Here is a 27,667-nt window from a genome sequence, read left to right on the forward strand (position 1 = left end):
CCCACATCTATTAGGAGGAATGGAGAGATGACAGTCAGAGTCCCCTTACTCTCTGCTTGTCCCATTTCTTCAAACACAACAAACAACACAACAGACAACAGAAAGACAAGACACAGACAACCACAGACCCAGCGGCCCTTACCCAGAACCTGCTGCTGGTGGGGATTTTCTCCGTCCCCTACAAACGTTCGCCAGTGGGGATTTTCTTGCTCCCCTAGAAACTAGCAACAATAGACAACAAAAAGACAAGACAAAGACACACAGACCCAGTGGCCCTCGCCCACTGGTGGGGGTTTTCCTGGCCCCCTACAGACCCAGATGACCGCCTGGGGGGGGGGGCTTGTACCCCCAAACGATCTACCAGAAGAAGGATGAGGTGTCCCTTGCATCCACTCCAACCCTGGGGAGCATGGCTGCATCAAGCTTCTCTCCAACTTCTCTCTGGAGTTCCACAGCCAGACAGACCAGATCTCACAGAATATGGAGATCTTACCTCTGGAGGCTTTTCCCAGAAATTCTGATGCTGGTTCAGTTCTCGTCGTTTGATCCTGGATGAGCCCCCATATGTTGGGTCCCTTCTCAAAGGAACAAGACTGAGACAAAGTTACGCAAAGTCTTATTCTATGCCAAGCATTAGAAGTTAGACTGACCGGCCAGGGTTGCCTCCCAAGAGAGCGACGCCCCTTGGTCTTACAGGCTAGTTTTTATAGGGCACAATCGCAGACATCTACATATGTGGCTTTGGCTGATTGGATGTCTCCTACCTGTATGTTTTAGTAATGGTTACCTGGAACCGATACTAGTAACTGCTAAGGCATTTATTAAACAACAAAATGACCTTGTTTTAGGTATGTGTTTTAGTAATAGTTACCTAGAACCCATATAAACAAAATGGCCTTGTTTTAGGTGTGTGTTTTAGCAATAGTTACCTGGAACTGATATCAATAATTGTTGAGGCATTTATTAAACAACAAAATGTCTACCTAGGTAACACGAAGTCACTATGGCTAAGTAGGCCCAGGGAGGCCTTAGGGGCTTACATGTTTTAACGTGGAATGGACCCCAACAATAACCCTTTTGTGGGTTTTGAGGAGAACAGCTGTCATCAATGAGACAGCAAATTGCAACTTCCCTTATAGTTGAGAGAATGTAGGTCACACTTTCGTTTAAAACAAAAAGAACAGGATGGGCACCTGGGTGGCTCAGTGGGTTAAAGCCTCTGCCTTCGGCTCAGGTCATGAACCCAGAGTCCTGGGATCGAACCCTGCATCAGGCTCTCTGCTCAGCAGGGATCCTGCTTCCCCCACCCCCTGCCCCCTGGCTGGCCTCTCTGCCTACTAGTAATCTCTGTCTGTCAAATAAATAAAAATAAAAAAACAAAACAAAACAAAAAAACCAAAAATAACATAAAACTTAGAACTAAATATATATATTATTTGTTGTTTTTAAGAAAGACATTATCTGCTCATGTTGAGCTGGAAGATATGCAGGTATGAAATCATGGGTTTGCATGAGCAGGGAGCTCCAAGCAAGCAGTCCATTTCACACAGTCTTCTGCGTTTCAAATTTCACTCTTTTCAGTTTTTTGTTTTTTTTTTTTAAAGAGAGAGTGTGGGAGCTCAAGTACAAGTGTGGGGTGGGGGTGTGGACACAGGGAGAGGGAGAATCCCAAGCAGGCTCCACACTCAGCACAGAACCCCATGCAGGGCTCGATCTCACAGCCCTGAGATCAGGACCTGAAACCAAAATTAGGAGTCGGAGGTTTAACTGACTGATTCACAGAGGAGCTCCCTGAGGTGGTGTTTTGAAGGGAGAGATAGCTGCACAACAACTCATCCACAGTGACTTAACTACAATGGGGTATGATTTTTCTAAAATAGCAAGAAGTCCAAAGGCGGAGTGTGCAGGGCTGCTGCAGTAGCAAAACGATGCCCTTATTTCCAGCACTTTCTGTTTTCCTATCCCACCATCCTTAGCATGTGGCTTTTGTACTCATGCTTATTTCATGGTCACAGGGCTACAGCTCCATCCATGGCTTCATGTCCACACTCCAAGTACAAAGAAGAAAGAGGAGGAGGGGGCGGATGATTTCTATTTCAGACTGGGGACACAATGGAGATAGCCAGATGCTGCTTTGTGTAGGGGGCATGAAAATAAGTTGCCTCTGGAGAAGTTATTCAGAAAGCTGCATCATTCATGTCTCCCCCCTCATTGCCAACTCCCTTTCTTTGATACAATTCAGCTAGTGATCTACCTTTATCACCTGCAACGTGAGTTGAAACACATTCTTTTAACCTGGAATATTCCTCCTTAGTGCTCCATCACAACTCCCCTGCCATATTTTGCCTAGTAATTTTGTTGCTGAAACCCACTTTCCCTTCTCTTCCATTGTTCAATACTCAAGAGACCAATATTGATTGAAAAGGACTAGGAGCTTTATTCAGGAGGCTGGCCACCTGCGGAGGAGGAAGACTATGGTTCCAAAGCCAACTCCAGGCTTTCTGCCTCCCCAAGAGGGTTTTAAAGGGATAAGGTGTGATTTATCGGGGGGGGGGGTGCAGTGGCCTGTGACATTTCCTTATTCATGGGGATTTCATGGTGCCCATTTACAGCTTTCCATGAGACAGGCTTTCGGTGTTGTACAATTCCTGTTCTGTGATGGGCAAGGGCTTTCAGTGCTTCTTCTGGAAAGAAAAATAAGATTTGTAGCTACGAAAGGAAGGTTAGTAATTCAATCATGTAAAATGAATACCTGCTAAAGGTCACCATGCCAGTTATGAAGATCAAGGAGGCTACAATTACTTAAAGTGCCTGTTTTAATTTTCATTTATTCCTCTGCTTAGTGGTTGAGATGGATTATTGAGGGCACCACTTCATATTACATTTCTTGCTCCTTTGTGTCTGTCTTATACTGTATGTCTATAAAATGCTATTATTCCTTGTTTTTTTGGTATCTAAGTTTGGCTTTGTATATATGGATAGTCTTGTCTTTTAGCCTTTTTTTTTTGCATTTGTCAAGGCCTCAGTCATGAAATCAAACGTCCCAAAATTGTCAGTAGCAGAGAAAACCTAGTTATAACTTCTTACTCCCACAGACGCTGAGCCATGTAACTTTGGGATAGGCTAATGGACTAAAATGTAAGCATGTCTTTAGTAAAATATAAGCTGGACATGAAACAACAGCAATTTCAGGGACCTAACCCTGTCACAGCTTGCACAAATAAAACATATCTTGTTTTCTCAGTCACTAGCACTTCTCTCCTCTGAATGTGACTGATGGGTGTCAACATGACTCGTCCATATATTTTTCTGACTGATCCATATTTTAAGATGAAAAGCTCATGGCTTTTCTTTAAGTCCAGCATCTAAATGATAGTACTTTAAAGTCTGGTTCCCTGTGTCCTACTTGCCAAGACAAATGGTTAGACCACTGGTCATTGACTGAATCCTTATCAATCTATCTATCTATCTATCCATCCCATCTGCTTATCCCAGCAAGGGTTTGTGTTAGATAGACTGTATATAACTGTCCATATCGCTGATTACGCACCCCCCCTATTTTTTTCCACAAGTTTTTATTTATTTCATAGAGAGAAGTAAGAGGAGAGAGCACAAGCAGGGGATGTGGCAGGCAGAGGGAGAAGGAGAAGCAGGTACCCCTCTGAGCAAGGAGCCCAATGCAGGCTTTATCCCAGGACCTCAGGATCAAGACCTGAGTCGAAGGCAGATGCTTAACCGACTGAGCCACCTGGGCACCCCACTTTTCTTTTACTAGAAATTTTCTGTTAGCTGGCATTCTTTCAGAAAAATAATCTTCATCAATCAAGCATTGCCATCCGCAAATGAAGCGCTATCTTGTTTTTTCTTTCTGCACATAGAGACTCATATAGTGGGGAACACACCTTCAATGTCAGAAGTAAATCATCTAGCCCCAGGGAGATGGCTTCTCCTTATTTACAAACAGATATCTGAATTTATCATTCCCATTTAATTGGGTTATTTTGATGAGCTGCATGTTTTTTATTTAAATGCTTCTCTGACAATGCCCAGGTTCTTACTGGCATCTTTGATCTTAAAACTGATGGGGTCCTTTATTAGTAAAGTCTCAACCAAGGCATTCAGCCCAGTAGAATGTCTATAATTGCCTTTCAAAGGGAAAATGGCAAGTAACTGGATCAAGTATCCTTAATTCAAAAAGTACAACGTTCTTTCCTGCAGCCCTCCTTCCGTCTTCTGCTGGAAGAACAGTTTTCTGTTATGTCCCTCAGGGTCCAAGTCATTAAACTCACCCATGCCTTTCAGCTTTGATTACTCCAAGGCTCCCATGTAAAGAACCCATCCTTACTTGCTCAGTGACAGCATCAGGTTTTCCTACTCACTCACACCATTCTCACCATAGATGTACTCTGCTCTTCCTCCTAGCAGAATGGGCTATCCTACCATCTTTCACTCTTAGTGCTATATCCTTTTCTCCCCTCGGTATTGACATATGTTTCATGTCCTACAATCCGAGTTACATTGGCATTGAGCCAGGTATCTAGAAACCCAGGAAAAGTTCTGTCATTGATCCTCTCAGGTCATTATAATGTGACCTCATCACACAGCTTCAGACCTTTCTAGCCTGCCTGTCCATTGAAATTTTCATATCATAGTCCAGGAATTATTTTCCTTATGGAGGAGAGTTTAATCTCACAGTCTTTAATCAGAATTGCTGCCCACTTTTTTTTTTTTTTTAAACAATTAATTCCCCTTTATCTCCTCCTCGGAATTTTAAAAGCTGCGAGTTATGTTGCATATCTGCTTTAACCCATGTGAGGTGTTAGCTACTGTAGGGGAATACCCACTTGGGCAACACGGAGGCTTGTCCCTCAGATCTCTCATCAAGATAGAGCCTGTCACAAGGCGTGCAGTTAGCTGATGGCCTCCAGCCACAGCACTTTGGAATTTGCTACAGCACCTCAGCCAAGGCTCTACTTCTCCTGGGTGAGTATAGTCAGTGACTGAGAATGACAGTTGCACTAATCCATAGCTGCTATCAACCTAGATAAAGAGGTAATCCGAGGCAGACTCAAAATTGCCAGAAAGACTGGTTTATTTGGGAATTAGCAAAGGACTTGCAATTCAGAACATGCAAACTGTGGCAAGCCACAGGGGAGTCTGTTGAGGGTCTGTATTTATGGGCAGAGAATGTAAAGAGTTTAGAAAGTTCACTTAGAGTCTGTTAAAATAAAAAACAGAGACCAGTTTTGAAAATTCCCTGAGCAGATAAAACCCATCCAGTCATACGAACAAAGCTCAATTCAGCTTATTTTGCAAGACCAACCAAATGGGGACATTTTTCCTCCGGGAACTATAAGCAAAATTTCCCAAGGTCAATATGAGGCAAACCCTGACCAACTCCATACATTTAAAAAATTTTCAGTGAATAAGTTTTCTATAAGTCAGCCATTTATGGGAAGTCAGTCTCTCAGTCCTTAAGTTTTGTGATCCTGAAGGGACATGAGATTTTCCATTTTGTGTCTTCTAGTTTGATTTTATTTATTTGTTTTCCCCCGTCTGGTTTGATTTTAGGTTGAAATTCTGACAACACAGCCCAACACATACTTCTCCCAGCACGAAAGATCTCTATAGGGGGTTTTTGCACCACAGCTTCCTGCCTTGTGTGGGATGACATTTTTCTGAGTTGCACTGTGTGGTCTGAGCCTTTTTCTGACTGAATTTTACAGGTGTCAGATCTGCATTATAGTCTGAAGTCTTTCCCTATCTACTAATGTTCTCTTCCAACCCTTTGTGTGCATTTTTGTATTCCAATAAAACTTCATTTATGGACACTGGAATTTGAATTTTATGTAATTTTCATGTCCCATAATTTTTTAATTTTCTTAAAAACCATATTGTAGAATAATTTTAGATTTATAGAAAAATTATGAATATGGTACAGTGTTCCCACATACCTCCCACCCACTTTTCCCTATTATTAACAACTTACAGCAGATTTGTCACACTTAATGAACTAATATTGATGCATGTTAGCTTAAGCACATACTTATTAAGATTTTCTTAGTTTCCACCTAATGCCCTTCTTACGTCTCAGGATCCTGGTCAAGATACCATCTTATGTTCAGTAGTCTTATGTCTAGGTTTAGACTCCTTTTGGTACTGATGGTGTCTCAGGTTTTTACTTATTTTGATGAATTAAGGGAAGTTTGTTGTTGTTGTTGTTTGTTTGTTTTTTAAAATAATGAAGGTTTTGAAGGTTTTTAGAAGTACTGGTGTTTTATAGACTGTCCCCTAATTGGGATGTCTAATTTTTTTCTCATGATTTGACTGGATTTTTGAGAAGACGACCACAGAGGTAAAATGCCATTTTCATCATATCATATCAAGGATACATGCTGTTATCATGACTTACCACTGTTGATCTTGATCTTGATCTTGATCACCTGGCTGCCATAGTGTTTATCAGGTTTCTCCACTATAAAGTTACTCTTTTTTTTTCCCTCTTTCCCGTACTATATAGTTTGGTACCTCAAGTTTTATAGGCATCAACTAATAAATCTCTTATACTTCTAATTCTGTCTTAACATTGGCTTCAGGAGGACATGAACAGGCACAGTTGGTTTCACTAGTGATCCAATGAAGCAAGTGGCAAGAAATCATGATCTCTTGCTTAGTTACTGGAACTGAGCCAGTTTTTACACAGGAAACCACTGAAGAGGTGACTGAGTTCCTAGGAGGCCACTAGTATGCACTTTAAAGGATTTTCTGAGCATTTTCCAAAAGGAACCCATGGACATTTACTTGAATGAATATCTATTTGAAGGGAGGAATATCCACACATTTGGGAGCTATTGGACACATGATCTGAGTTGACATTGAACCAAAGCATCATTATGGGATCAAATCCAAGTGGAACCAAAGGGCAAGAGTATGCTACATGAGCAGATAACCTAGACCTCCATCTCACCCACCAATGTTTTACCAGAACTCAGTTCACACTTGTGACTATTATGGGGGGTGGGGAAGTCTTGAGCCTCTAGGTAAAGGTAATTTTTGAAAGCCAAATGTTAATTTATCAATCAGTTGGTCCAAAATGTGGGTGCAAGCAGAAAATGGACAATAACTGCATTATAGCCTGGACAGGCAGCAGTAAGAGAAAATCTTCAGGGTGGAGCTTTGAATGGTACCTGTATCCACTTTGTATGTAAGTACAAGTGGTTTGACATGAGAATCAATATGATCACATGGACCATAGCAAATATCTAGTCTTAGGTTGGGAGTTTGGAAGGAAAAAGATTGAAAGGTAAGAAATAAGAAGATCTGGGGCAGAGGCATATGAATGGAAATAAGAAGTGGGAATGGTAGGCGGAATTTTTTTTTTTTTAACAGATTATTGCCCACCATATGCATCAAATGACAAGGTAGACAAAATAATTCATCAATTTACATTTGTTAGCCTTTGTCTTTTGCCCACCTAGAATTAGTATGATGGGCAGACAAATGGAATGCATGGATGCCACATACAGATCCAGTTGCATAGACTTTCATGTATCAGTGTTGTTCCAGGTACCTCTGTATATAGAATCTACCAACAATGGAGATGAATTCTGGGTCTCTAACATAGCACTATTGTTTGAGGAGACCAACTGGCACTTGGTGGCAAGTTGACTACATTGGGCTCCTTTCATTCTGGAAAAGCCAGTGGTTCATTCTCACTGAAATAGACACCTATTCTGACATCTTTTCTAGGTATAGGTGTGACTTTCCTGCCCCAAGAGTCTTAGCCAACACCACCATGTATGGGTTTCCTGAGGGCCTGATCCTCAGGAATAGAACATTACACAAGCTAGCATTCCATCAGATGTCTTACTGCAATGTTGAAGTCTATCAGATCTGTTTAATAACAGGAGTATCAATAGTATTTCTCAGATTTAAATATTTTTAGATATATTGTCTAATACTGCCCATAATCAAGTTCCCTCACTCAGGTGGTACTTTGAAATTGAGTGGGCATATGTTTTTGGCAATTCCTTTTGCTATGGAATGGTAAGAAAATGTCCGATGTCCTCCACTCTGCCCCAGCCCATCACTTTTGGCCAACCTGGTTTCCCATCAACATTATGTTGAATGTTGTGGACGGGGTTCATGGCTATGCTAAATAATTGCAAATCCTCCTACTCCCTCTAGAGTCACCAGATCCTTATGACTCTATCCAGTTCCTTCGCTATTGCTGTGCTGTTCCTTGTGAACATTCTGTATTCATTTTGTTCTTCCCCAGCCTCCCTTTGTGTATTTATTACCATCCAGTTCTACAGTTCATTGCTGTGGGGAGTTGAGGAACCAATAGAAAGCCCAATAATCTTACCTTTATCCAGTTTTAAGAAATAACGTACTTGATCCTTGACCATTTAATATCCAGTTTTAAGAAATAACATACTTGATCCTTGATCATTTAAATCAAGGACTCAGGATAGCATTGGATCACCTAATATTTTGTTAGTATTTATTGACTAAGTTTACTGACTCTTTGACACTTTCTCAAACCCTTAGTCAAACCAAGGGCAAGTATATACTACACATAATGTAGCTGGAAATTACTTTACTAGGGCCAAGAATATTTTAACAGTCTTACAGTTTTATAATGCAGAATAGAATATATGGTACTTTAAGTACTCTTTCTCCACTCAAGACCATTTGGGTCAGAAAATCCTGGTCAAAGTATATTCCTGAAACTCAGTGCCATGGAAACTGAGTAAGGGTAATTTTCCATGATACCTCTGAGATTCATACGAATGATCCCTTATGTAGGGAGTCAACCTATAACTTGTGTAATAAAGCAAGCATTCTAAGCACATAGGGTGTATGGTTCTGGGAGAGAGATATGGTATGATACCAAGAACCAAGACTTAGGAAATAAAACTTTAAAAGACACCCTATTCTTTGACCACTTGATGCTATAAAGAATCTCTACATATTCAGTTTTAGTGCCATTATTGCTAATGCTGTTTCAGAATAATGGACATATTATTTATTTATTTATTTATTTATTTATTTATTTATAAGATTTTTATTTATTTATTTGACAGAGAGAGACAGAGCGCACATAAGCAGGGGGAGTGACAAGTAGAAGCAGAGGAAGAAGTAGGCTCCTTGCTAGCAGGAAGCCTGATGTGGGGCTGCATCTCAGGACCCTGGGGTCATGACCTGAATCAAAGGCAGATGCTTAATCAGCTGAGCCATCCAGGTGCCCAATAAAGGACATTTTAACGAAAATATCTTTATACTATGAATGTCCTATCAGTTGAGTCAGTTACAGAATCCTATTCAAAATAACCTAAGGAAAACTTACTGGATGGAAATAGGATATACTCTGGAAAAATAATACGTGTGAAAGGTTGGGATAAAACTAAGCATCAGAGACAACAACCTTTCATTGTTTCTCTGTTGGTATTCATTCTTTCTTTCCATGCAGTCTGCTAAACAGCCTCAGAGCTTTACATATTACAACTTGTGCCATCAAGGAGAACCTCATTTGAAAGTCTGTCTGGATCTCCCAGCCAAAAACTATGATTGCGCCCATCTGTGCTTAGTAGACCATCTTCAAAGTAAGAAGACAGAAGCTCAACAGCAAAATGATGGTTCCCATGGTAACTTATGGATATAAAAAGGTGAAGCAAGAAGGGTAGGAAAGAAAATGAGAGAACGATTTTTAGAAAAATGAGAAATTAGGGAAATACAGTAACATCTACAATACATTCATTATTTACACTTATCTGGGGGTGGAGATAAGCCAACAGGGGAATTTTTCAAACTTGGCACTGGTAATATTTTGGACAGGATAATTCTTTGCTGTGGGGGTTGTCCTAGGCATTATAAGATTGTTACCAGCATTCCTGGCCTCTTCCCACTAAATACCAGTAGCACCTTCCTGGTCACAGCTTCATTGTTTCCAGATTTTGCCAAATGTCCGTGGAAGAGAGGTGACAAAATTGCCCCCAGAGAAGAACCACTGGCTTATAGCAATTATATTCCATGAAATTGCCTGGAGAATATGTTGAAGAGTAAAGTTAGATGGGTAGAAGTTAGATATACAAATATATAAGTTAATCATAGTGGGAACTGAACACGGGATCATGAAGAATTTATACTTGTAAATGCATCAGAATGTCCAGAAATTAACTTGTTTTGAGTCCTAGGTTGTAACACTTCACAAATCCAAGGTCAGTCTTCTCATTTTAAAAATGGAAGCAATATCAACTCTACAGAGTGGTTTTGGAAATTAAAAAATTATGTGAAACCACCTTGGAAGCTGTGAAATAGTATAAAAATATCAGAAAATACTAATAAATAAAATCATTGTAGAGAACCAGCCCTTTTCACTACCTAAGGCTTTTTCTTAGGAAGCTGGTTAGAAAAGAGGCTGACTACATAGAAATTACATAAATGTAGGGCGTTTTTGTATAATTCTCATCTTGCCCCATTTAAGAATCGGCTTTTAATATAATAAAGTTAAAAATATGGAGTTTATGCAATTTGATGTGTGCTATGTTAGGTATTTTTATTCAGATCACTTACTAGTACTACAAATAGTAAGTAGTTAATTTATATTACTAATTTGTGAACTTTTACTGTACATATTAAATAACTGTAAGCAAATAACTTTTTAAATTTTTATTTTATTTTACCACATAAATTTGGAAGCAGCCAAATTGCTCAATCACAAATAATTAAACTTTTGACATTTATTTGTCCTTGGTGGCAATAAATTATATAGCCTAATAAAGAATTACAACAAGGCTTTAATGAAATAGCAAACATGAAGTAGAAATAAAAATTTGTCTCCTAACAGCATGTACAGTACCACTTAAACTATTTCCCAAACACACACAATACAAATATACATACTGATATTCAATGCCTTGATATCACATGGTCAATATTATCACCACCATCATCACCACTATCAATAACAACTACAATAGTAATTAATCAATTTTAAATAAAATAAAAAAAATAACAACTGTAAGTGTAATGATAAAAATAACAAAACCAAAAGTTATTAAATGGTTATCTTGAGTCAGAATGATCCTAAGCACAGTAACATGTATAATCTTAATACTTGAGAAACTTATTAACCCATTTAGGAAATATTTAAAACACAGAGATAGACATATTTAGAAAATGGGAATTCCTTCCTTTATAAGGATAACACAGTAAAATCTTAAAAGTAATTAGACTGGTCAAATCTTTTTTAGTATTTCTGTCATCAGGTCTTTACCTACTCTCAGTGTCCGAGAACTTGTCTTACAATACTTACTATAAAATACATATTTTTGTTAGTTTGTTTCTGTGTTTTTCAAATTTACATTTGTTGAGTAAATATAAGAAAAAGAAGAGAATAAAAGGTATTGCAGTAATGGTTTGTACATATTCGTTTTTATTAAAGCTCAGTGTTTTACTTTTTGTATTTATTTATTTATTTTTTGTATTACACTTTTGTCTTATTGTGGTGGTAAATCTTCATCCTCCACTGCCTCGTCTTTCTTTTCCTGTTCGTCACCCTCTCCCTCCCCTTCCTCCTCTTCACCCCCTTCCTTTTCCTCCTCCTTTTCTTTATATTCTTCCTCTTCCTCCACTTCTTCCTCCACCTTTCCCCTGTCTTCTTCCTCCATCTCCTCTTCCTTCTCCTGTAACTGTTCTGGCCCTACCTCAGTTAGATCAGAGGCAAGCATCATTTCTTCTTCCAATAATATATTTGGAAACCGAGACTGTATTATCAAAACAACTATGATACATATTGAAAAACACAACATTCTCAGAAAGAAAATAAATAAGCACAGTGGATCACACACAATTGGCCGGGGAACTTCCCATCTGGGATACCAAAATCGGTAATCTGTAAATAAAGAAGCAAAATTGAAAGCTGGATTTCGTATAAAGTAGTTAAATTGTCCAAGAAATAAAGGACAACAATACATACATACGGATTGGTCACGTTCTGCATTACCTAAAAAGAAAAAGAAAGTCCATAAAGAATTATATAAAAATCCTTCTTTCTCTAGAAATAAAATAATTTTTCTAAAAATAATGACATTATTCTCCTAGTCCTCAGGTATCATGCTGCCATCTTTGATGTGCTTCCTCCAACCAGTAGCCCATCACAAAATGTACTACATTCTCTTCTAGTAAAAGTCAGCTGAGTCTGCTAGGGGGAACATAGAGGTATGGGAATGAGGGCATGTGGATTCTATTACTAATTCTGTCTCTAAATCATTGTCACTTTGTATGAATCATTTCACTTCTGTCCTGTAAAGATTTTTCCAGCTTCAACATTCTAGGATTTTATAATATCTCTTACATGCATCTCTCTTTTCCCCCCAGATCATTCCAAATTAATCTTCTGAATATACTCACTTTCCTCATCTAATTCTTATTTTCAGGAGCTTTTCATTGCTCTTCATTTCATCCCAAAGTAAACTGTGCAGCCTGGTATAGAGTTTATTGTTTCTGCTATCTAGCCCAAAGCTATCATAATACTTCTCAGGAAATAAATTTCTTCCCTCTGCTGACTGGGGCAGAGAAGATCAAAAAATCATTCCTGGATTCCATTAGGAAGAGTTAAGAGGATAAATGAGTTCTCACACAGAGAGCCCAATGGGAATCAGAGGCTTTGTCTTGTAATTGGCACTAACCTTATAAGAAAATTTAGAAACCACTCTTCAGAAAATCCTAGGGATGAACTGACCAATCAGATCTTTGACGTTATTTCAGCCTTTTGTGCTTATTTTACTTCATATTTTATACAATGATTTCTATTTGGCATTCCTTTAAAAAATTTTTTTTACCACAAAGTCTATATTTTCTCTACTTCATTCTGTGTATGTGTAGCTGTTGATCACTTAGTTTGAGCTATGATGTAATTAGCATAATTCTTACTTGGATTTTCCTTCATTTGTCATCACTATTTTCCATTCTACATTTTACATTCTTCCTTTACTTTTGCACTTGATTGAATATATTAAATACATTTAAATCTATTTACATCTCTATTGTTTGATTTATCAGCTTTAAATAATAGCTTTTGGCCCCTTGCTATGAAAGATGGGGAAATTAAGCACATTTTTCTATCTCTCTCTTCTTCTGCCAAGTTTTATTAATTATATCGTTTTATATTGTCAACATTTATTATATTTACATTTGTTTTGTAATTATAGCCTTAAGAATTCAATCTTTGTCTATTGATTAAACTATGCTTCTAGATAGTTTTTCCAGTGTAGCTTTTCATTTTCCATTCATCTCTTCTTTTTGGTGAAAGCCATCTTCTAGGGGTTTATTGAGAAAGTGCTTGTGAGAACTATGTACCACAAATTTGTGTTTCCACAAGATTTGTTTATCTGCTTGTATTTGAATAATAGGTTTGGTTGAATTTATGTACAGCATTAAGAACAATATAGGAATTATTCCACTGTCTCTTGGCATTAATTCTTATTACAGAAAAGTTTGACACCAGCCAAAATATGCAGGATTGTCAATTGCCAATGCAGCATTCTATCACACTGGTGTCAAGTTGATCCTGTGTTGCAGACCTGAAATCAGGAACTAACTACCTTTCTGTGAATTCCTTCTTCTGTATAGCTCCAAGTTAGAGTTTGCCAATGACAGGATGTATGTGAAATTTGGAAGATTAAAGAGAAGAAGAAACCATTATTATTCTCCATGGGTGGTTGTTCGCCAGATACCTGAAGAGATGTGAGATTCCCAGTGGCTGCTTGGTCGAATAGGAAACTACCTGCTTTGCTGTCAAATACTGAAACTGTTTGGTGGGAGCTTTTTCAAAGATTCTTGAGAATTGCAGCAATTTTCTTGTAAGTTTTTGAGAACCACCTATTTTGGTGCTTCAAGCTAAGAGGTTTTCTGTTTCTGCTTCTTTGACCTTCTAACTATAGTTTCTCTGCCTTTTCATAGCAACTTCTGTGATCTTTGCTCCCTTAGAGTTTACACCATTCATGTGAGCTCTATTTTCTATGTTCAACACTGTATTATCAGAATATTTAAAGTGGCTGTTTCCCTGACTCAACCCAGACTATTAAACTCCAATGAATTATTTTACGTTTTGGTTTGGATACGTGAAGGATTCTTTATTTTCCTCTAATTTGCATCACTTTTTCCTGGCACATATTATCCATTTTCTTTCTTTCTTTCTTTTTTTTTTTTTTTGAATCTTTAAATGGCTGTTTTTATTTTATTTATTTATTACTTATTTATTTATTTTTTTTTTTTACTTATTTATTTTCAATGGAGTTATAATTGACATATAACATTATATTAGTTTTGGGTATACAACAAAATGATTTGGTATTTGTATTTACTAAAATGACCACCACAGTAAATCTAGTGAACATCTGTCATCATATATAGTAATAAAAGTTTCTTCTTGTGATAAGAATTTTTAAGTTCTACTCTCTTAGTAACTTTCAAATATGCAATACATTATTATTAACTATAGTTGCTATGCTGTACATTACATCCTCATGAATTATTTATTTTATAATTAGAAGTTGAAGTTTTTACCTTTGACTGTCTTTACCCATTTTGCCCACTGCCCACCTCGACCCCTGGCAACAATCAATCTACCCTCTTGTATCTATAAGCTTGGTTTTTGGTTTTACATTTAAGTAAGATCATATGGTATCTTTCTTTCTCTGACATTTCACTTAGTAAAATGCCCTCGGGGGCCATCCATTTTGTCACAAATGGCAAGATTTCATTTTTTTAATATGGCTAAATTCTATTCATTTTGTGTGTGTAATGATAGATACAGATATAAAACATTTTCTTTGCCCATTCACCCATTAATGGATACTTAGGTTCTTTCCACATCTTGGCTATTGTAAATAATGTTGCAATGAATATGTGGGTGCATATATGTTTTTGAGTTAGTGTTTTCATTTTCTTCAAATAAACACCCAGAAGTGAAATTACTGGATCATGTGGTTCATTTTTAATTTTTTAAGGAACCTCTTACTTTTTCCAGCTTACATTCCATAGTAGGTATTCAATGTCTGGATTCAAGAATTTCTATTTCTGGTTTTTTAAAAAAATTATTTCTTTGAATACCTATATATCTATCTATTGCTTTGTTTTCTGCTGTATTATTTTTTGTTCTGGTCATCAGGGGCTCCAATTATTCACATAAGGAATCAGATTTATCAGTGCTTTCTTATAATTTTCTCTTTAGTCTTTTAAATTTCTTAGACTTGACCTCCCTATCCCTTACTGTATTTTCCAGTATTTTTGGTTCCTTGTGTTGTTTTCAATGTGGCCTTTCAGTTCTTCATAAGTATATTTGAGATATACTAAAAATATTTTTGTTTACCTGAATTTCAAATTTAATTGAGCACCCTGTATTTGATCTGGCAACTGACAGGCTGCTCCTCCACTTGGATCCCTCCCACGTGGCTCAGATTTTGAAACCCAGATTCAATGTTCTCCCATATTGCCAAGTCAGTAAGAACACTTTAATGAAAGGGAACACTGGGGTATCCTCTTCTCCTTATCCCTCTTCCACTGTTTCCACCATTCTCTTTCAGTATTTCTCATTTTTATCCCCCCACCCCTAGGATCCTATTCTTAGTATACTACTTTTCTTTCTCTGTGTGTTGTACCTGGATAAGTTATTCCTTTTTTATATTTTTAGACTTGTCTATATGCTTTTGATTCTGAAACAGAGCCTTGAAATATACCCTAAGCTTATGAGGCTTACCTACTCAGGTATCAAATAGTATTTAAAGCTAATAATGATCAAAACCCATCATCTATTTTCCATAGCTTTCTCTCTTCATATAATTCATATCTCAATCCATTGCACCAAATCTGATATTTATATTAGACTTTTTTTCTCATCACTATGTCAAATTATTCTTTAAGATTTGCTAATTTTGCCCCATAAATATTAATCAAATTTATCTCATCACCTTCATTTCTCTTACAAATAGTCCAGTATGAACCTTATCTCCTTCCTGACTATAACAAAAAATTTCAAATTGATTTGCTTTCCTTAGGTTTTGCATTAACAATTTTTTTTTTTAATTTAAAAGAATCCCTCCTTCTGTGTGGGGTTGGCTTAATTTGTTGTTGATTCTCCAGTTCTTTAAGGTATAAAGATCTATTACTGAGAGTGGTGTGTTAAGATCCTCTTCTATTAATGTATTATGTATTAATGTATTAACAGTTGTCTTATGTAGTTGGCTGCTCCCATATTGGAGACATAAATATTTACTATTGTTAGATCTTCTTGGTGGATATGCCTTTTAGAATGATGTAGCATCCGGGCACCTGGGTGGCTCAGTGGGTTAAGCTGCTGCCTTCAGCTCAGGTCATGATCTCAGGGTCCTGGGATTGAGTCCCGAATCTGGCTCTCTGCTCAGCAGGGAGCCTGCTTCTCTCTCTCTCTTTCTGCCTGCCTCTTTGCCTACTTGTGATCTCTCTCTGTCAAATAAATAAATAAAATCTTAAAAAAAAAAGAATGATGTAGTATCCTTCTTTATCTCTGCTTACAGTCTTTAGTTTAAAATCTAATTTATCTGATATGAGAATTGCCATGCCAGCTTGCTTTCTTTCTTTATTTTTTTTAAAGGAATGTCTCTCTCTCTCTCTCTTTTTTTTTAAGATTTTATTTATTTATTTGACAGACAGAAATCACAAGTAGACAGAGACAGCCAGAGAGAGAGGAGAAAGCAGGCTCCCCACCGAGCAGAGAGCCAGATGTGGGGCTTGATCTCAGGACCCTGAGATCATGACCTGAGCTGAAGGCAAAGGCTTTAACCCACTGAGCTACCCAGGCGCCCCTCCCAACTTTCTTTTGAGGCCCGTTGGCATGAAAGTTGCTTCTCCATCCCTTCACTTTCAGTCTGGATGTATCCTTAAGTTCCAAAATGGGTATCTCGTAGACAGCATGTCTCTCATTTTATCCAATCTGCAACCCTGTGCCATTTTATGGGAGCATTTAGGTCGTTCACATTGAAAGTGATTATTGAAAGATATATTTTTATTGACATCATGTTTCCTATGAAGTTCTTGTTTCTATAGATTGTCTCTGTAAATTTCTGTTCTATGACACTCCTGGGTTCTTTCTTCTTTTATAGAACCCCCCTTAATATTTCTTGTAGTGCTGGCTGGGTGATCACATACTCTTTTAAAACTTGATGGTCTTGGAAGTTCTTTATCTCTCCATCCATTTTGAGTGTCAGCCTTGCTGGATAAAGTATTCTTGGCTGCATGTTCTTCTCATTTAGTGCCCTGAGTATGTATAACTACTAGTATGTATAGCCAGCCCTTTCTGGCTTGCCAGGTTTCTGTGGACAGATCTGACGTTATTCTGATGGACTGTCCTCTGTATGTAAGGAATCTCTTCCCCCTAGCTGCTCTCAAGAGCGCCTGTCTAAAGTTATTATTCATCAGTTTTACAGCAATTTTGTGGAGCATAAGGAATAACGTGGAGGACATTGGGAGATGGAGTGGAGAAGGGCATTGGGGGAAATTGGAGGGGGAGGCAAACCACGAGAGACTGTGGACCCTGAGAAACAAACTGAGGGTTTTGGAGGGGAGAGAGGGATTGGGTGAGCCTGGTGGTGGGTATTATGGAGGGCACGTATTGCAGGGAGCACTGGGTGTGGTGCATAAACAATGAATACTGGAACACTGAGAAGAAAAGAAATAAATAAAATGGGGGGGGAATCCCTCATTTAGAAAAAGGCTGCAATACAGTGCAAATAACTTATTTTGAAACATTTTAATGCAAGTGGCCATTCTGATATATCTGAGAGTATTTATTTCCTACAAACAAGGATATTTTTCTACATGACAGTAATACAACCAACAAAATCAGGAATTAACATTATTACATTACTATCTTCTAATCTTTGGACCTCATTCCATTTTTTTTGCCAGCTGTGCTAATAGTGTCTTTGTAACAAAAGATCATATTCAGATTCATGCATTACATTTAGTTTTCACGTCTCTTTATTGTCTTCTGTCTGGGGCAGTGATTCAGTCTTTATTCGACATTAATGATCTTGGCATATTTTGAAGATAACACATTAGTTATCTTGCAGACAAATCTTTAATTTTTTTTAAACAAACCTGAAATTTGGACTTATTTGAGCTTTCTTGTGATTGGCCCTAGTTATGTATCTTTGCAGGAGTATCACAGAAGAGATGCTGTGTTATTCTCATTGCAGGTGGTGCAGGGTTTTGGTCTTGATTTTTCCAATAACTGTTGATGTTCACATGGATCACTTTATTAGGATGGTGTCCGGCTGGGCTGCTCCATTGTGAAATTACTCTTTTCCCACTAGTAATGAAATATTTTTATAGGGAGTTACTGTGGAACTATGTAATATATTGTTCCTCATCAAACTTCTAATTTATTAATTTACATTAGTATGAATCAGAGTTTCCTGTTATATGCAAGGAGTTATAATTTTTATTTTTATTTTGGTACTCAAATTGTCCTAGGTTTGATCACTAAGAGCCCTTTAAGATGTTTTTTGTGTCCTGTGTGTCCATTTTGCTACATGTCCCCATCACTCTTTGAGCACTTCTTTGCTTTTAGATATGAAAAGATGGTCTGGATTTAACTTCTATTTTCCCTGCCCCAGCCCTGGGACCTTTCTCCAAATGAGCCCTCATTTCTTTTACTGCAGGCTCAAATTTGGAAACCAAGATGTGGGTGCTAGTTTTGCTCATTCCTTTGGGGGTGGGAGGTCACTGCTCCAAAACCATCTCTGAGCTAGGGAGTATATGTGTATAGATACATACATATACAAACATTTACATCTATGTTATTTATATTTATTGAAACCCCTAAGTTTCAATACCTCTAATTTCAATTCATCACAAGAATCATCTTTATTTTCTTTTACATTTTTAATACGCCATTCTCTGACAGTGAGAAAGCTGGCTTCCATTATCCTTAATCTACTTCTTTATTTGATCAATTCCTAGTAGGTTTCCAATTTCATTGTTGCCTCTACTCTCTTCCCTACATGGGTGTCCCCCTCATTCTGCTTGAGCTCTTATACCCCACACCAGGCTATAGAGTTGCCAGATTTAGCAAATAAAAATATAGGGTGTTGCCATTTGCAATGATGTGGATAGAGTGACAGTATTATGCTAAGTGAAATAAGTCAGAGGAAGACAAATACCATATGATTTCACTCATATGTGGAATTTAAGAAACAAAACAGATGAACAAAGGGGAAAAAAGAAAAAGAGAAGCAAAGCAAGAAACAGACTCCTAGCTATAGAGAAAAAACTGATGGTTACCAGAAGGGAAGTGTGTAGGGAATGGGTTAAATAGGTGATGGGGATTAAAGAGAGTACTGGTTGTAATGAGCACTGGGTGTTAAGTGAAGTACTGAATCACTATATTGTATGCCTGAAACCAATATTACACTATATGTTAACTAACTGTAATTTTAATAAAAACTTAAAAATATTTATAGGATGCCTAGTTGAATTCAAATCACAGATGACTACAGAGAATTTCTTGGACAAGTATATCTCTTGGACAAGTATATCTCATGCAATATTCAGAATATACTTATACTAAATATATATATATATATTTATTGAAATATTTAGTATAAAATATATATATATATATATATATATATATATATATATATATATTTTTTTTTTTTTTACCTGAAGTTCAAATTTAACTGGGCATCCTGTATTTACTCTGGCAACCCATAGGCTGATCCTCCACTTGGATCCCCTCCCACCCCGCTCAGACTTGTAAAACCCAGTTTTGGGCTTCTCCAATGTGTAGATTCCTCTGTTTCTCCACTAGGGCTCTGACCCTTCCAGATGCCAGGCCACCTCCCTCCCACATTAAAGCTTCCCTCACCTAGTTTGAATTTTGATACATCATGTGAAATTGCCTCTAAACATAGATGCTCTCTTATCTACATAGATTTTAATACCTCTTACCAGGGCATCCCTATATGTGAATCCTTTTCACATTCCGCTTGGGTTCAAACAACCAGTGCCAAACTGTCCCTCCATGGATGTAGTCCTTACATGTCCAGTCTATTATATGCCAAGCTTCTCAATCCTACCCCATGTTGATGGGGCTCAGATACCACATACTGAACCCTCTTGGTATGGAGATCTCTTCATTCTGGTATGTTTCTGATACCCTAAGTCTGACCTTATTCATGGACATCCATTTCACTCCATAGACACTCTAACCTTCTATATAAGACTACACCCCCATGTGGTCACTGTCCTCCCCTGTTTAAGACTGTCTTCTCATGTTCACTGTGTATGAATCCCTTGTCATTCTGCTTAAGCTCTAATATGTCACATCATCTGGCCCTCTGTGTAGATGCCTACCTTGTTCTGACCTACTTAATGGTTTTAGGATTGAATTCTTTTAGGAGGAGAAGGAAAAGGGGAAGAGGAAGAGCAAGATTTGCATCTTGATTCAAGAGAAGCAAGGGCAAGAATGTTGGAGTGGATTCATGTCAGCAGTGATATTATGATGAAATTGTCCATTCGTTTCTTCATCACAAAATTACAATGTGCCCCCTTACTGTCTCAGTTTAGCCTCCAACACATTCTTGTAAGCATCCTATATTTCAGGTGTGGCTGTACTTTTGGATTACATGCTCTTATGTTTGGAAAAATTAAGGAAAAGTTTACTCAAATATATTTTCTACTTCTATCTTTTGAATATTTTGGAGGAAATAAAAACTAAAAGAAAAGGCTACTAAATGTGTGTTATTTTACTTCTTTTCTCTTTATAAATATTTTAGACTATCCTGTCCTTTAGAGCAGTCATTCTCAAACAGGCTGCTATTTCAGGAATTAACTAGCAAGCTTCTTTAGGAGATAACTATTCTTTCTCATTCCTTCTTTCAGACATTGTGGTAGGTCGCTAGGGGAAGAAACAGGGGTAATAGAGGGCAAAAAAGGTGGTCTAGAAAATTCCAGAGATGATACAGTTTCAACCCTCCTTTGTTAATATAATAACAACACTCTGATCAAAAGAACAATATTAACATGACAAAGAAAAAACTAGTGTTCAATACTTCATTTTTCTTGTCATCAAATGTGTTATGGATTTTTTTATGTTTAAGTTATTTTCTTTATCTTACTGCATAGAAAATCTGTGCATCTGTCATATCTGCTACATTGAGCACAAATTATTCCTGGTCTATAAGGCCTTCTCGACAGAGATCCTCTACAAAAAAGCAGAAAACATTTAGTTAGAAAAAAGTCTCAAATTTCATCATTTAAATAATATGGTTACCAATTTTTAGTTAGGTTATTAAGGTGATTTAACTAAGAAAAGGGACTTAAGGAAGTACTGAAGTTGGAGATGTAATCTTCTCCTTTTCCCCCCAAGAAAATAGTCTTTTCTGAAATGAATCCCCATGTCCTTAAAACAAAGTACTGTAATTTAAGTGTGAATGAGTTTTAAAGCTGCTTTAGGGGTGCCTGGATGGCTCAGTGGGTTAAGCCGCTGCCTTCAGCTCAGGTCATGTTCTTAGGGTCCTGGGATCGACTCCCTCATCGGGCTCTCTGCTCAGCAGGGAACCTGCTTCTCCTCCTCTCTCTCTCTCTCTGCCTGCTTCTCTGCCTACTTGTGATCTCTGTCTGTCAAATAAATAAATAAAATCTTAAAAAAAAAAAGCTGCTTTAATTTAAGTTTGTAGCAAAAATTTACTTTCAAAATGATGTTATAGAATGTTTTATAATTAATTGCTTTCTGCTTAGTACAAATATATAAAAATTTCTATAGAAATGATATATTTTCTGAAAAGTTTGTACAATTCTGAAATGCCTATTGTCCTAAAGAACCAGCTGCATGATTTAAAGTCTGCCTTAAAAATAAGTAAATATATAAACAAGCAAATAAATTTAAATGGGATTTTACAAATTTGGTTTAATTCATTGTTTAGAACAGAGGGAAGAATTGAGAAATTATTACATCAGTTGCCCAGGGCTAGGTAAGAAAGAGAGGCCACACAATAGATACAAATTGGGAAGTTTATATGAAGGATTTAGGTTGAGCAAGAGGGAAGATAGGCAGAGAAATAATATTTAACAAGAATACTTATTTACTCAGTGTATAGGTGAAAATTTTAAAAACAAATATTAGGCACAGAAGACCCTGGTTAGGTCACTCTGGGCCATCCAGAAGAAGGGTGAAAACTTAGAAATATATACCAAAATAAATTTACATCATGGTAGAATACAATGGGTTTTCTTTTCCAAAGATTTGAATTTCATATCACTATTTATATTATATAGCCAGAAATGTCAGACTAATACTCTCCCATGCCAATATTTTTCTTGTTCTGAATCTGTAAGAAGTTTAATGTAAATCAAGTTAAGTCCGAATCTACAGTACAATTCCACAATTGCAATTGGAATTATTGGCCTGGATTAGGAGAAAAGAAAATTAAATACCTATTACCAGCAAGTTCCATTGAAATTTCAAAGCTTCCCTGGAAGTATTTGAAGAAACAGACAAATTTCTATTTTTAGACATTTGCTTTTTCCAAGAATCAGCCTAGAGGTTTGCTGAGATCAAGTCAAAACAATCCTCTGGAACACTATTTAGACTCATATTTGGCCATACCTTCAGGATATTACTACTATAGGACATGTGTCCAGGCCCTAGATAAGGCTGTGTTGCCTGGGTGGCCTAATGAGTAACTATACACATGTCTAAGCCTAAGTCCACTAGAAGATCATTATTTAAATTCTATGATAGAGCTATAGAGCTGTATAGATCATGACCTTAGCAGAAACCAAGAGTTGGGCACTCAATCAACTGAGCCACCCAGGTGCCCCAAACCTTTCTGTAACTCTATCACATCTCCTCCCTTCACTATCACATCTTGTACCTCAGGTCTAGGACCCACAGTTAAACACTCCTTTGAGATGGATATTATTTAGTTGCGCTATCCTTTAATCCTCTCCAAGATACCATCTTCCTTCTGATCTAGTGCCTCATTCATTTTGGTACCTTGGTCACCATCTCCCTTTTCAGGCAAAATTGTTCTCGTCCCTAAATTTGGGACATAGATGATTACAATGTGTTTATGGATGATTCATCCAAAGGCTTGGCCTGTTACTGGATGTCTTTACCATCTCAAATAATACTCCATAATTGTTGGAGCCACTTTCTGGATCTTGTTATCCCCTAAAACTATACCTCTGAACTCACAATATCATACATTCCATTCACTGACTGTAGCCTCCTATCCTTGCAGCTTGCTCACTCATTTATCCTGTCATATTTCTTCATTAAGTTCATTGGTACTGCAAGTCTAATTTATCCCTATCTATCCTATTGTCTCTTCTCAATAAAGCCTAGGTCTATTGCTTTGCATATTATCTGGCTAAAACCCTATAACTCCATTATTCTTTTCCTTTATGTTTACCTGACAAAACCCCAGTGCTGGAAAAAATGACAGAACCTTAACAGTCTGCATGCTCCATGTCTGCTTCAAGGCTGCTGGGTGTTGCTGGGAAAAAATCATTTTAGGAGGTAGAGAATCTTTCTATTTCTCTCTAATCAGCTTCCTCCCTCATTTTCCATCATAACTCTTTCAAACCTTCCCAAACCTCAAAATTCTAGCTTTACTGTCTCCTTTATTTTCAGGACATTATCTGTCCTACTTCACAGTGAAATATAATAGCCTTTTAGATTGAAACATGGGAATTTTTTTTTCACTAAACATGACAAATATTCATCTTCCTTCTTCCTTCCTTTTTTTTTTTAAATAAAAAAGATTTTATTTATTCATTTGAGAGAGAGTGAGAGAGAGCATGAGAGGGGAGAGGGTCAGAGGGAGAAGTGGACTCCTGGCTGAGTTGGGATGGCGATGTGGGGCTCTGTCTTGGGACTCCGGGATCATGACCTGAGCCAAAGTTGCTTAACCAACTGAGCCACCCAGGTACCCTCTTCCTTCCTTTTTAATACAACTGGAGAACTGCCCCTCCTTCCTTCTAAGGCTAATTTCTTTAATAACATTCCTTTTCTCAGGAACTTGTACCTTTGGATATTTATATACACACACACTCACACTCTGCCTTTGTTCTTTACAAAGAATTGGTTTTATCTGTATTTGACCTTTCATATCAATATTTAAATAGGCTTACATCTTTCCCACTTTAAAAACAAAACAAAACAAAATAAAAGCAACAATAAAAGAGCCCAGAATTCATTCATTTTCCTCTATTCCACAGAAATGGCTCTTCTTATGCTTATCAATGAACTTCTCTTTAATCTGATATTTTAATGTCCTTACTTTGCTTGACCTCTTAGAAATTTTGGACTACTACTTCCTTCTAAAAACATGCTTTCCCCTATGCCTCCTATGATACTCTTCTTTCTTTTCTCCTACCTGTGTGATCATTCTTAGGTTCCTCTCCACACTTCATCTTCCTTTAACTGCCCTTAAATGTTGGCATAAGATTCTGGAGGTCCTGTTCTCTTTTTACTTTATACCTCTCACTAGGCAATTCCATTTACTCACATGATTTCAATTACCCTATGTAGTCTTGCACTCCAAATATTTGTTCTATGCCATGCCTTACTCATGAGCTTCTGACCTTATAACCAACTGCTTATTGAACATCTCAATGCAGGTAAATCACAGCCAACTTAAATTAATTATGTTCAAGATGGATTTCATGATCTTCCCATTGCAGTTAATGGCAATACCAGTCATGCCTGAATTATAATTCTGAGAATCTTCTTTGACTGTTACCTCTTTTATTTACTTCCTTTTTTACAGATTTAATTAATTAAGTAGTTAATTAATTAATTTCAGAGAGAGAGAGGGCATACATGCAAGTGAGGGGAGGGGCAGAGGGAGAGAATCTTTAAGCAGACTCCTTGCTGAGCATGGAAGCCACCTAATGTGAGGCTCAATCCCATGAGATTATGGCCCCAGCCAAAACCAAGAGTCTGATGCTTAACTGACTGGACACTGTCCCTCCTCTTTCTCATTACTTAGTATAATGATCTACAAATCCTGTTATTATTGTCTTCTAAAAATTTCTTAAATAATTCTCTGATCTCAATCCAGATATCCTTCATTGATGTTAAAGTAAATAAATAAGTAAAGGTAATACATGTATAATACTTGCAAGTATATGGTGGAAAGGAAGAAGCAGAAAAGGCAACCTTATTTTTATTTTTTTAAAATGATTTTATGTATCATTTGAGAGAAAGAGAAGGGAGAGCATGGGAGGGGAGAGGGTTAGAGGGAGAAGCTGACTCTCTATCAAGCAGGGAGAAGGGCAACTTAAAGGGGAAAATGTCTCCTTCCTCTACTTTTCTTTCTATCTTCCCAGAGATAACTTCTGTTTAACGTCTTCTTATGATTCCTACCAGAAACAAGTGTTTTTTTTCCCATAAAAATTCTCAGTACTTATATATTGTGATAGACTACTAGCTATCAATCTAAATATCTCTTAAAATACAGAAATAACAATATTTTAGCTTGTCACATTATTGGCTAACCATGTTATGTTTCCCAATTTCCCTTGCAACTTAGATGTGGCCATGTGATCAGTTTTATATCCAATGGAATGCAAACGGCAGTGATGTGCATCACTTCCCACTTGTGCTATAGGAGATGGTCACGCAGACAACACGTTTCTTTTGCCTTACTATGAGATTAAGCAAACCCTTATCTGTGACTTGGGCTTGATCTGTAGACATAGATTCTGCCTCCAGGGAGTGGTGAAGAAACAAGATGGGAGCAAGCTGGGTCTCTGAATGACTAGTAGAGCAGACCTACACACCTAACTGAAATTTCCCATTTCTCTCTTCTGAATCAGTGTATTTTCTGATAATGCTAGCTGCTATAACAAGAGACCCAGTCTTACTTATTATTGTTCTGAATCTTACTTTTTCATCTAACAAGTGAGATTGGTACATAAAGACACCAGTATTTTCAATAGTTATTCAATAATGCATGGTAAATTAATTGTTCAGTCTGCTCTTACTTGAGTCATTATTTTTTAAATTTCAGTTTCATGCTATTAAAACATACTGAAATGGGTATCCTTGTGTGTGTATATATATATATATATATATATATATATATATGTGTGTGTGTGTGTATATACATATATATATATATATTGGCTTATTTTCATGAAGATATTAAAATGATAAAATTCTAATAAGGATATTACAAGAATAAAAAGTAAGTATATTTTAAATTTTATTATTCTGCCAAATCCAGAAAGATTATACCAATTTACTGTCCCATCATATGTGCAGAATATCAAGCTTTTCTATCATCTCAGATGGATGAGTGAAAAGTAGTAACTTGTATTTGTTTTTATTTGAATTACTTCAGTGAGGAATAAAATTGAATATCTCCTCATATGATTAATTTTTTCTTTTTAGTAAATGACCTTTTTCATATCTTCTTTAAATTATTCTTCTGTGTTTTCTCTTTTTCTTCATTATTTGTATGAATTTTTTGCAAATTAATGAGACTAATTCTGCCATTATTCCACAAATATATTTTCACAGTATATTGTTTTTTCTTTGGCTATAGCTACAGTATTTCTTTAGCTATAAATTAATTTTAAATTTTTATGTAATCAAATGTATTCATATTTTCTGGATTTTTATGTTCTGCTTGGTAAGTCCCCAGGCTGATCTCTCCATTTTGGCTGAGCCCAGACTGCAACTGTGTCTTCTCAGTGCTGTGCAGCTTCTGAAATTTCTGTGTGGATTTTCAGCTTCTGAGCAACTGCTCCTATTTAATCTTTCCAGAATCTTGTCTTAGGATGGGTAGCTTAGGAGTTGACCAAGGACCCATAAAGAATTTTTATAGGTTTTTGGGTGTCCTTCTTTGCAATCCTCTCCTCTTCGGGATCCTAATCCTGAATATAAGGTATCTTAACATCAATAACCACTGATATTTCCTATGTTCAGCAAATAACACATTTGTTGCTTGGATTCTGTTTCTCTGGCTCTGGTTTTGAGAATTCTCTCAGAGAAAGCCAAGGCAAATATAGGGTTCCCACTGAGTTCTTTTCTATTTGCAAAGATTATGACCTGAGCCCAAACTGAGAGCCAGACACTTAACTGGCTGTGCCAACCAGGCACCCTGAAAGCATTGTGTAAATGAACTTTTGCACACTCATTGAAAAACAGAACACCGTAAAGACCTTAAAAAGAATCTGGAAACTCTTTGTGTACTCAAATGGAAAGACTTTCAGTTTATATCACTAAGTAAACAAAAAATTGAAGAACACCACAGGAAGTGTAGTAGACTTCTGTTTGAATTGTGGAAATGCGCACACACACGCACACACACACACACACACACACTCACAAAGACAGATATACTTTGGCATATGCATAGAATATATCTTTTAAGATAAAATATTGGGGAGGGTAACTGGAAGATAGAAATGGGAACATTAATTTCTTTTCAATTTTCTATCATGATTTTTCTATTATGACTATTAAGTAGTAAACATATTTTATTAAAATGACCTAGAATTACAGTCCATAGAAAGTAATGAGAAAGAGGTTTTACTACACAAAATCCTAAGGGCCAGCAGAAGTTGCAATCAGAAGAAACTATATAACTGTAAATATCTTCAATAT

General features: G+C 37.0%; 3 protein-coding genes across 25 annotated transcripts in view; 1 reads left to right on the forward strand and 2 right to left on the reverse strand.

The window, feature by feature from the left end:
- GLIPR1 (GLI pathogenesis related 1) overlaps window positions 1–684 on the reverse strand; it is a 48,323-nt gene extending 47,639 nt beyond the window's left edge. Inside the window, exon 1 of the mRNA XM_082740487.1 lies at window positions 494–684. The gene's annotated coding sequence lies outside the window, so the exon portion shown is untranslated. The remainder of the gene's footprint in view (window positions 1–493) is intronic.
- The window catches only part of CAPS2 (calcyphosine 2), a 170,738-nt gene that overhangs the window by 27,322 nt on the left and 115,749 nt on the right, over window positions 1–27,667 (forward strand). The gene's annotated exons all lie outside the window — the stretch shown is intronic.
- The window catches only part of GLIPR1L2 (GLIPR1 like 2), a 30,722-nt gene continuing 13,762 nt past the window's right edge, over window positions 10,708–27,667 (reverse strand). Inside the window, exons 4-6 of the mRNA XM_082740484.1 lie at window positions 21,165–21,250; window positions 11,981–12,007; window positions 10,708–11,896 (exon numbers count right to left, since the gene is read on the reverse strand). Coding sequence (XP_082596610.1) covers window positions 11,502–11,896; window positions 11,981–12,007; window positions 21,165–21,250 — 508 coding nt within the window. The 3' untranslated portion in view covers window positions 10,708–11,501. The remainder of the gene's footprint in view (window positions 11,897–11,980; window positions 12,008–21,164; window positions 21,251–27,667) is intronic.

The sequence above is a fragment of the Mustela nivalis genome (genome assembly GCF_964662115.1).
Source record: "Mustela nivalis genome assembly, chromosome: 7".
NCBI lineage: Eukaryota > Metazoa > Chordata > Mammalia > Carnivora > Mustelidae > Mustela > Mustela nivalis.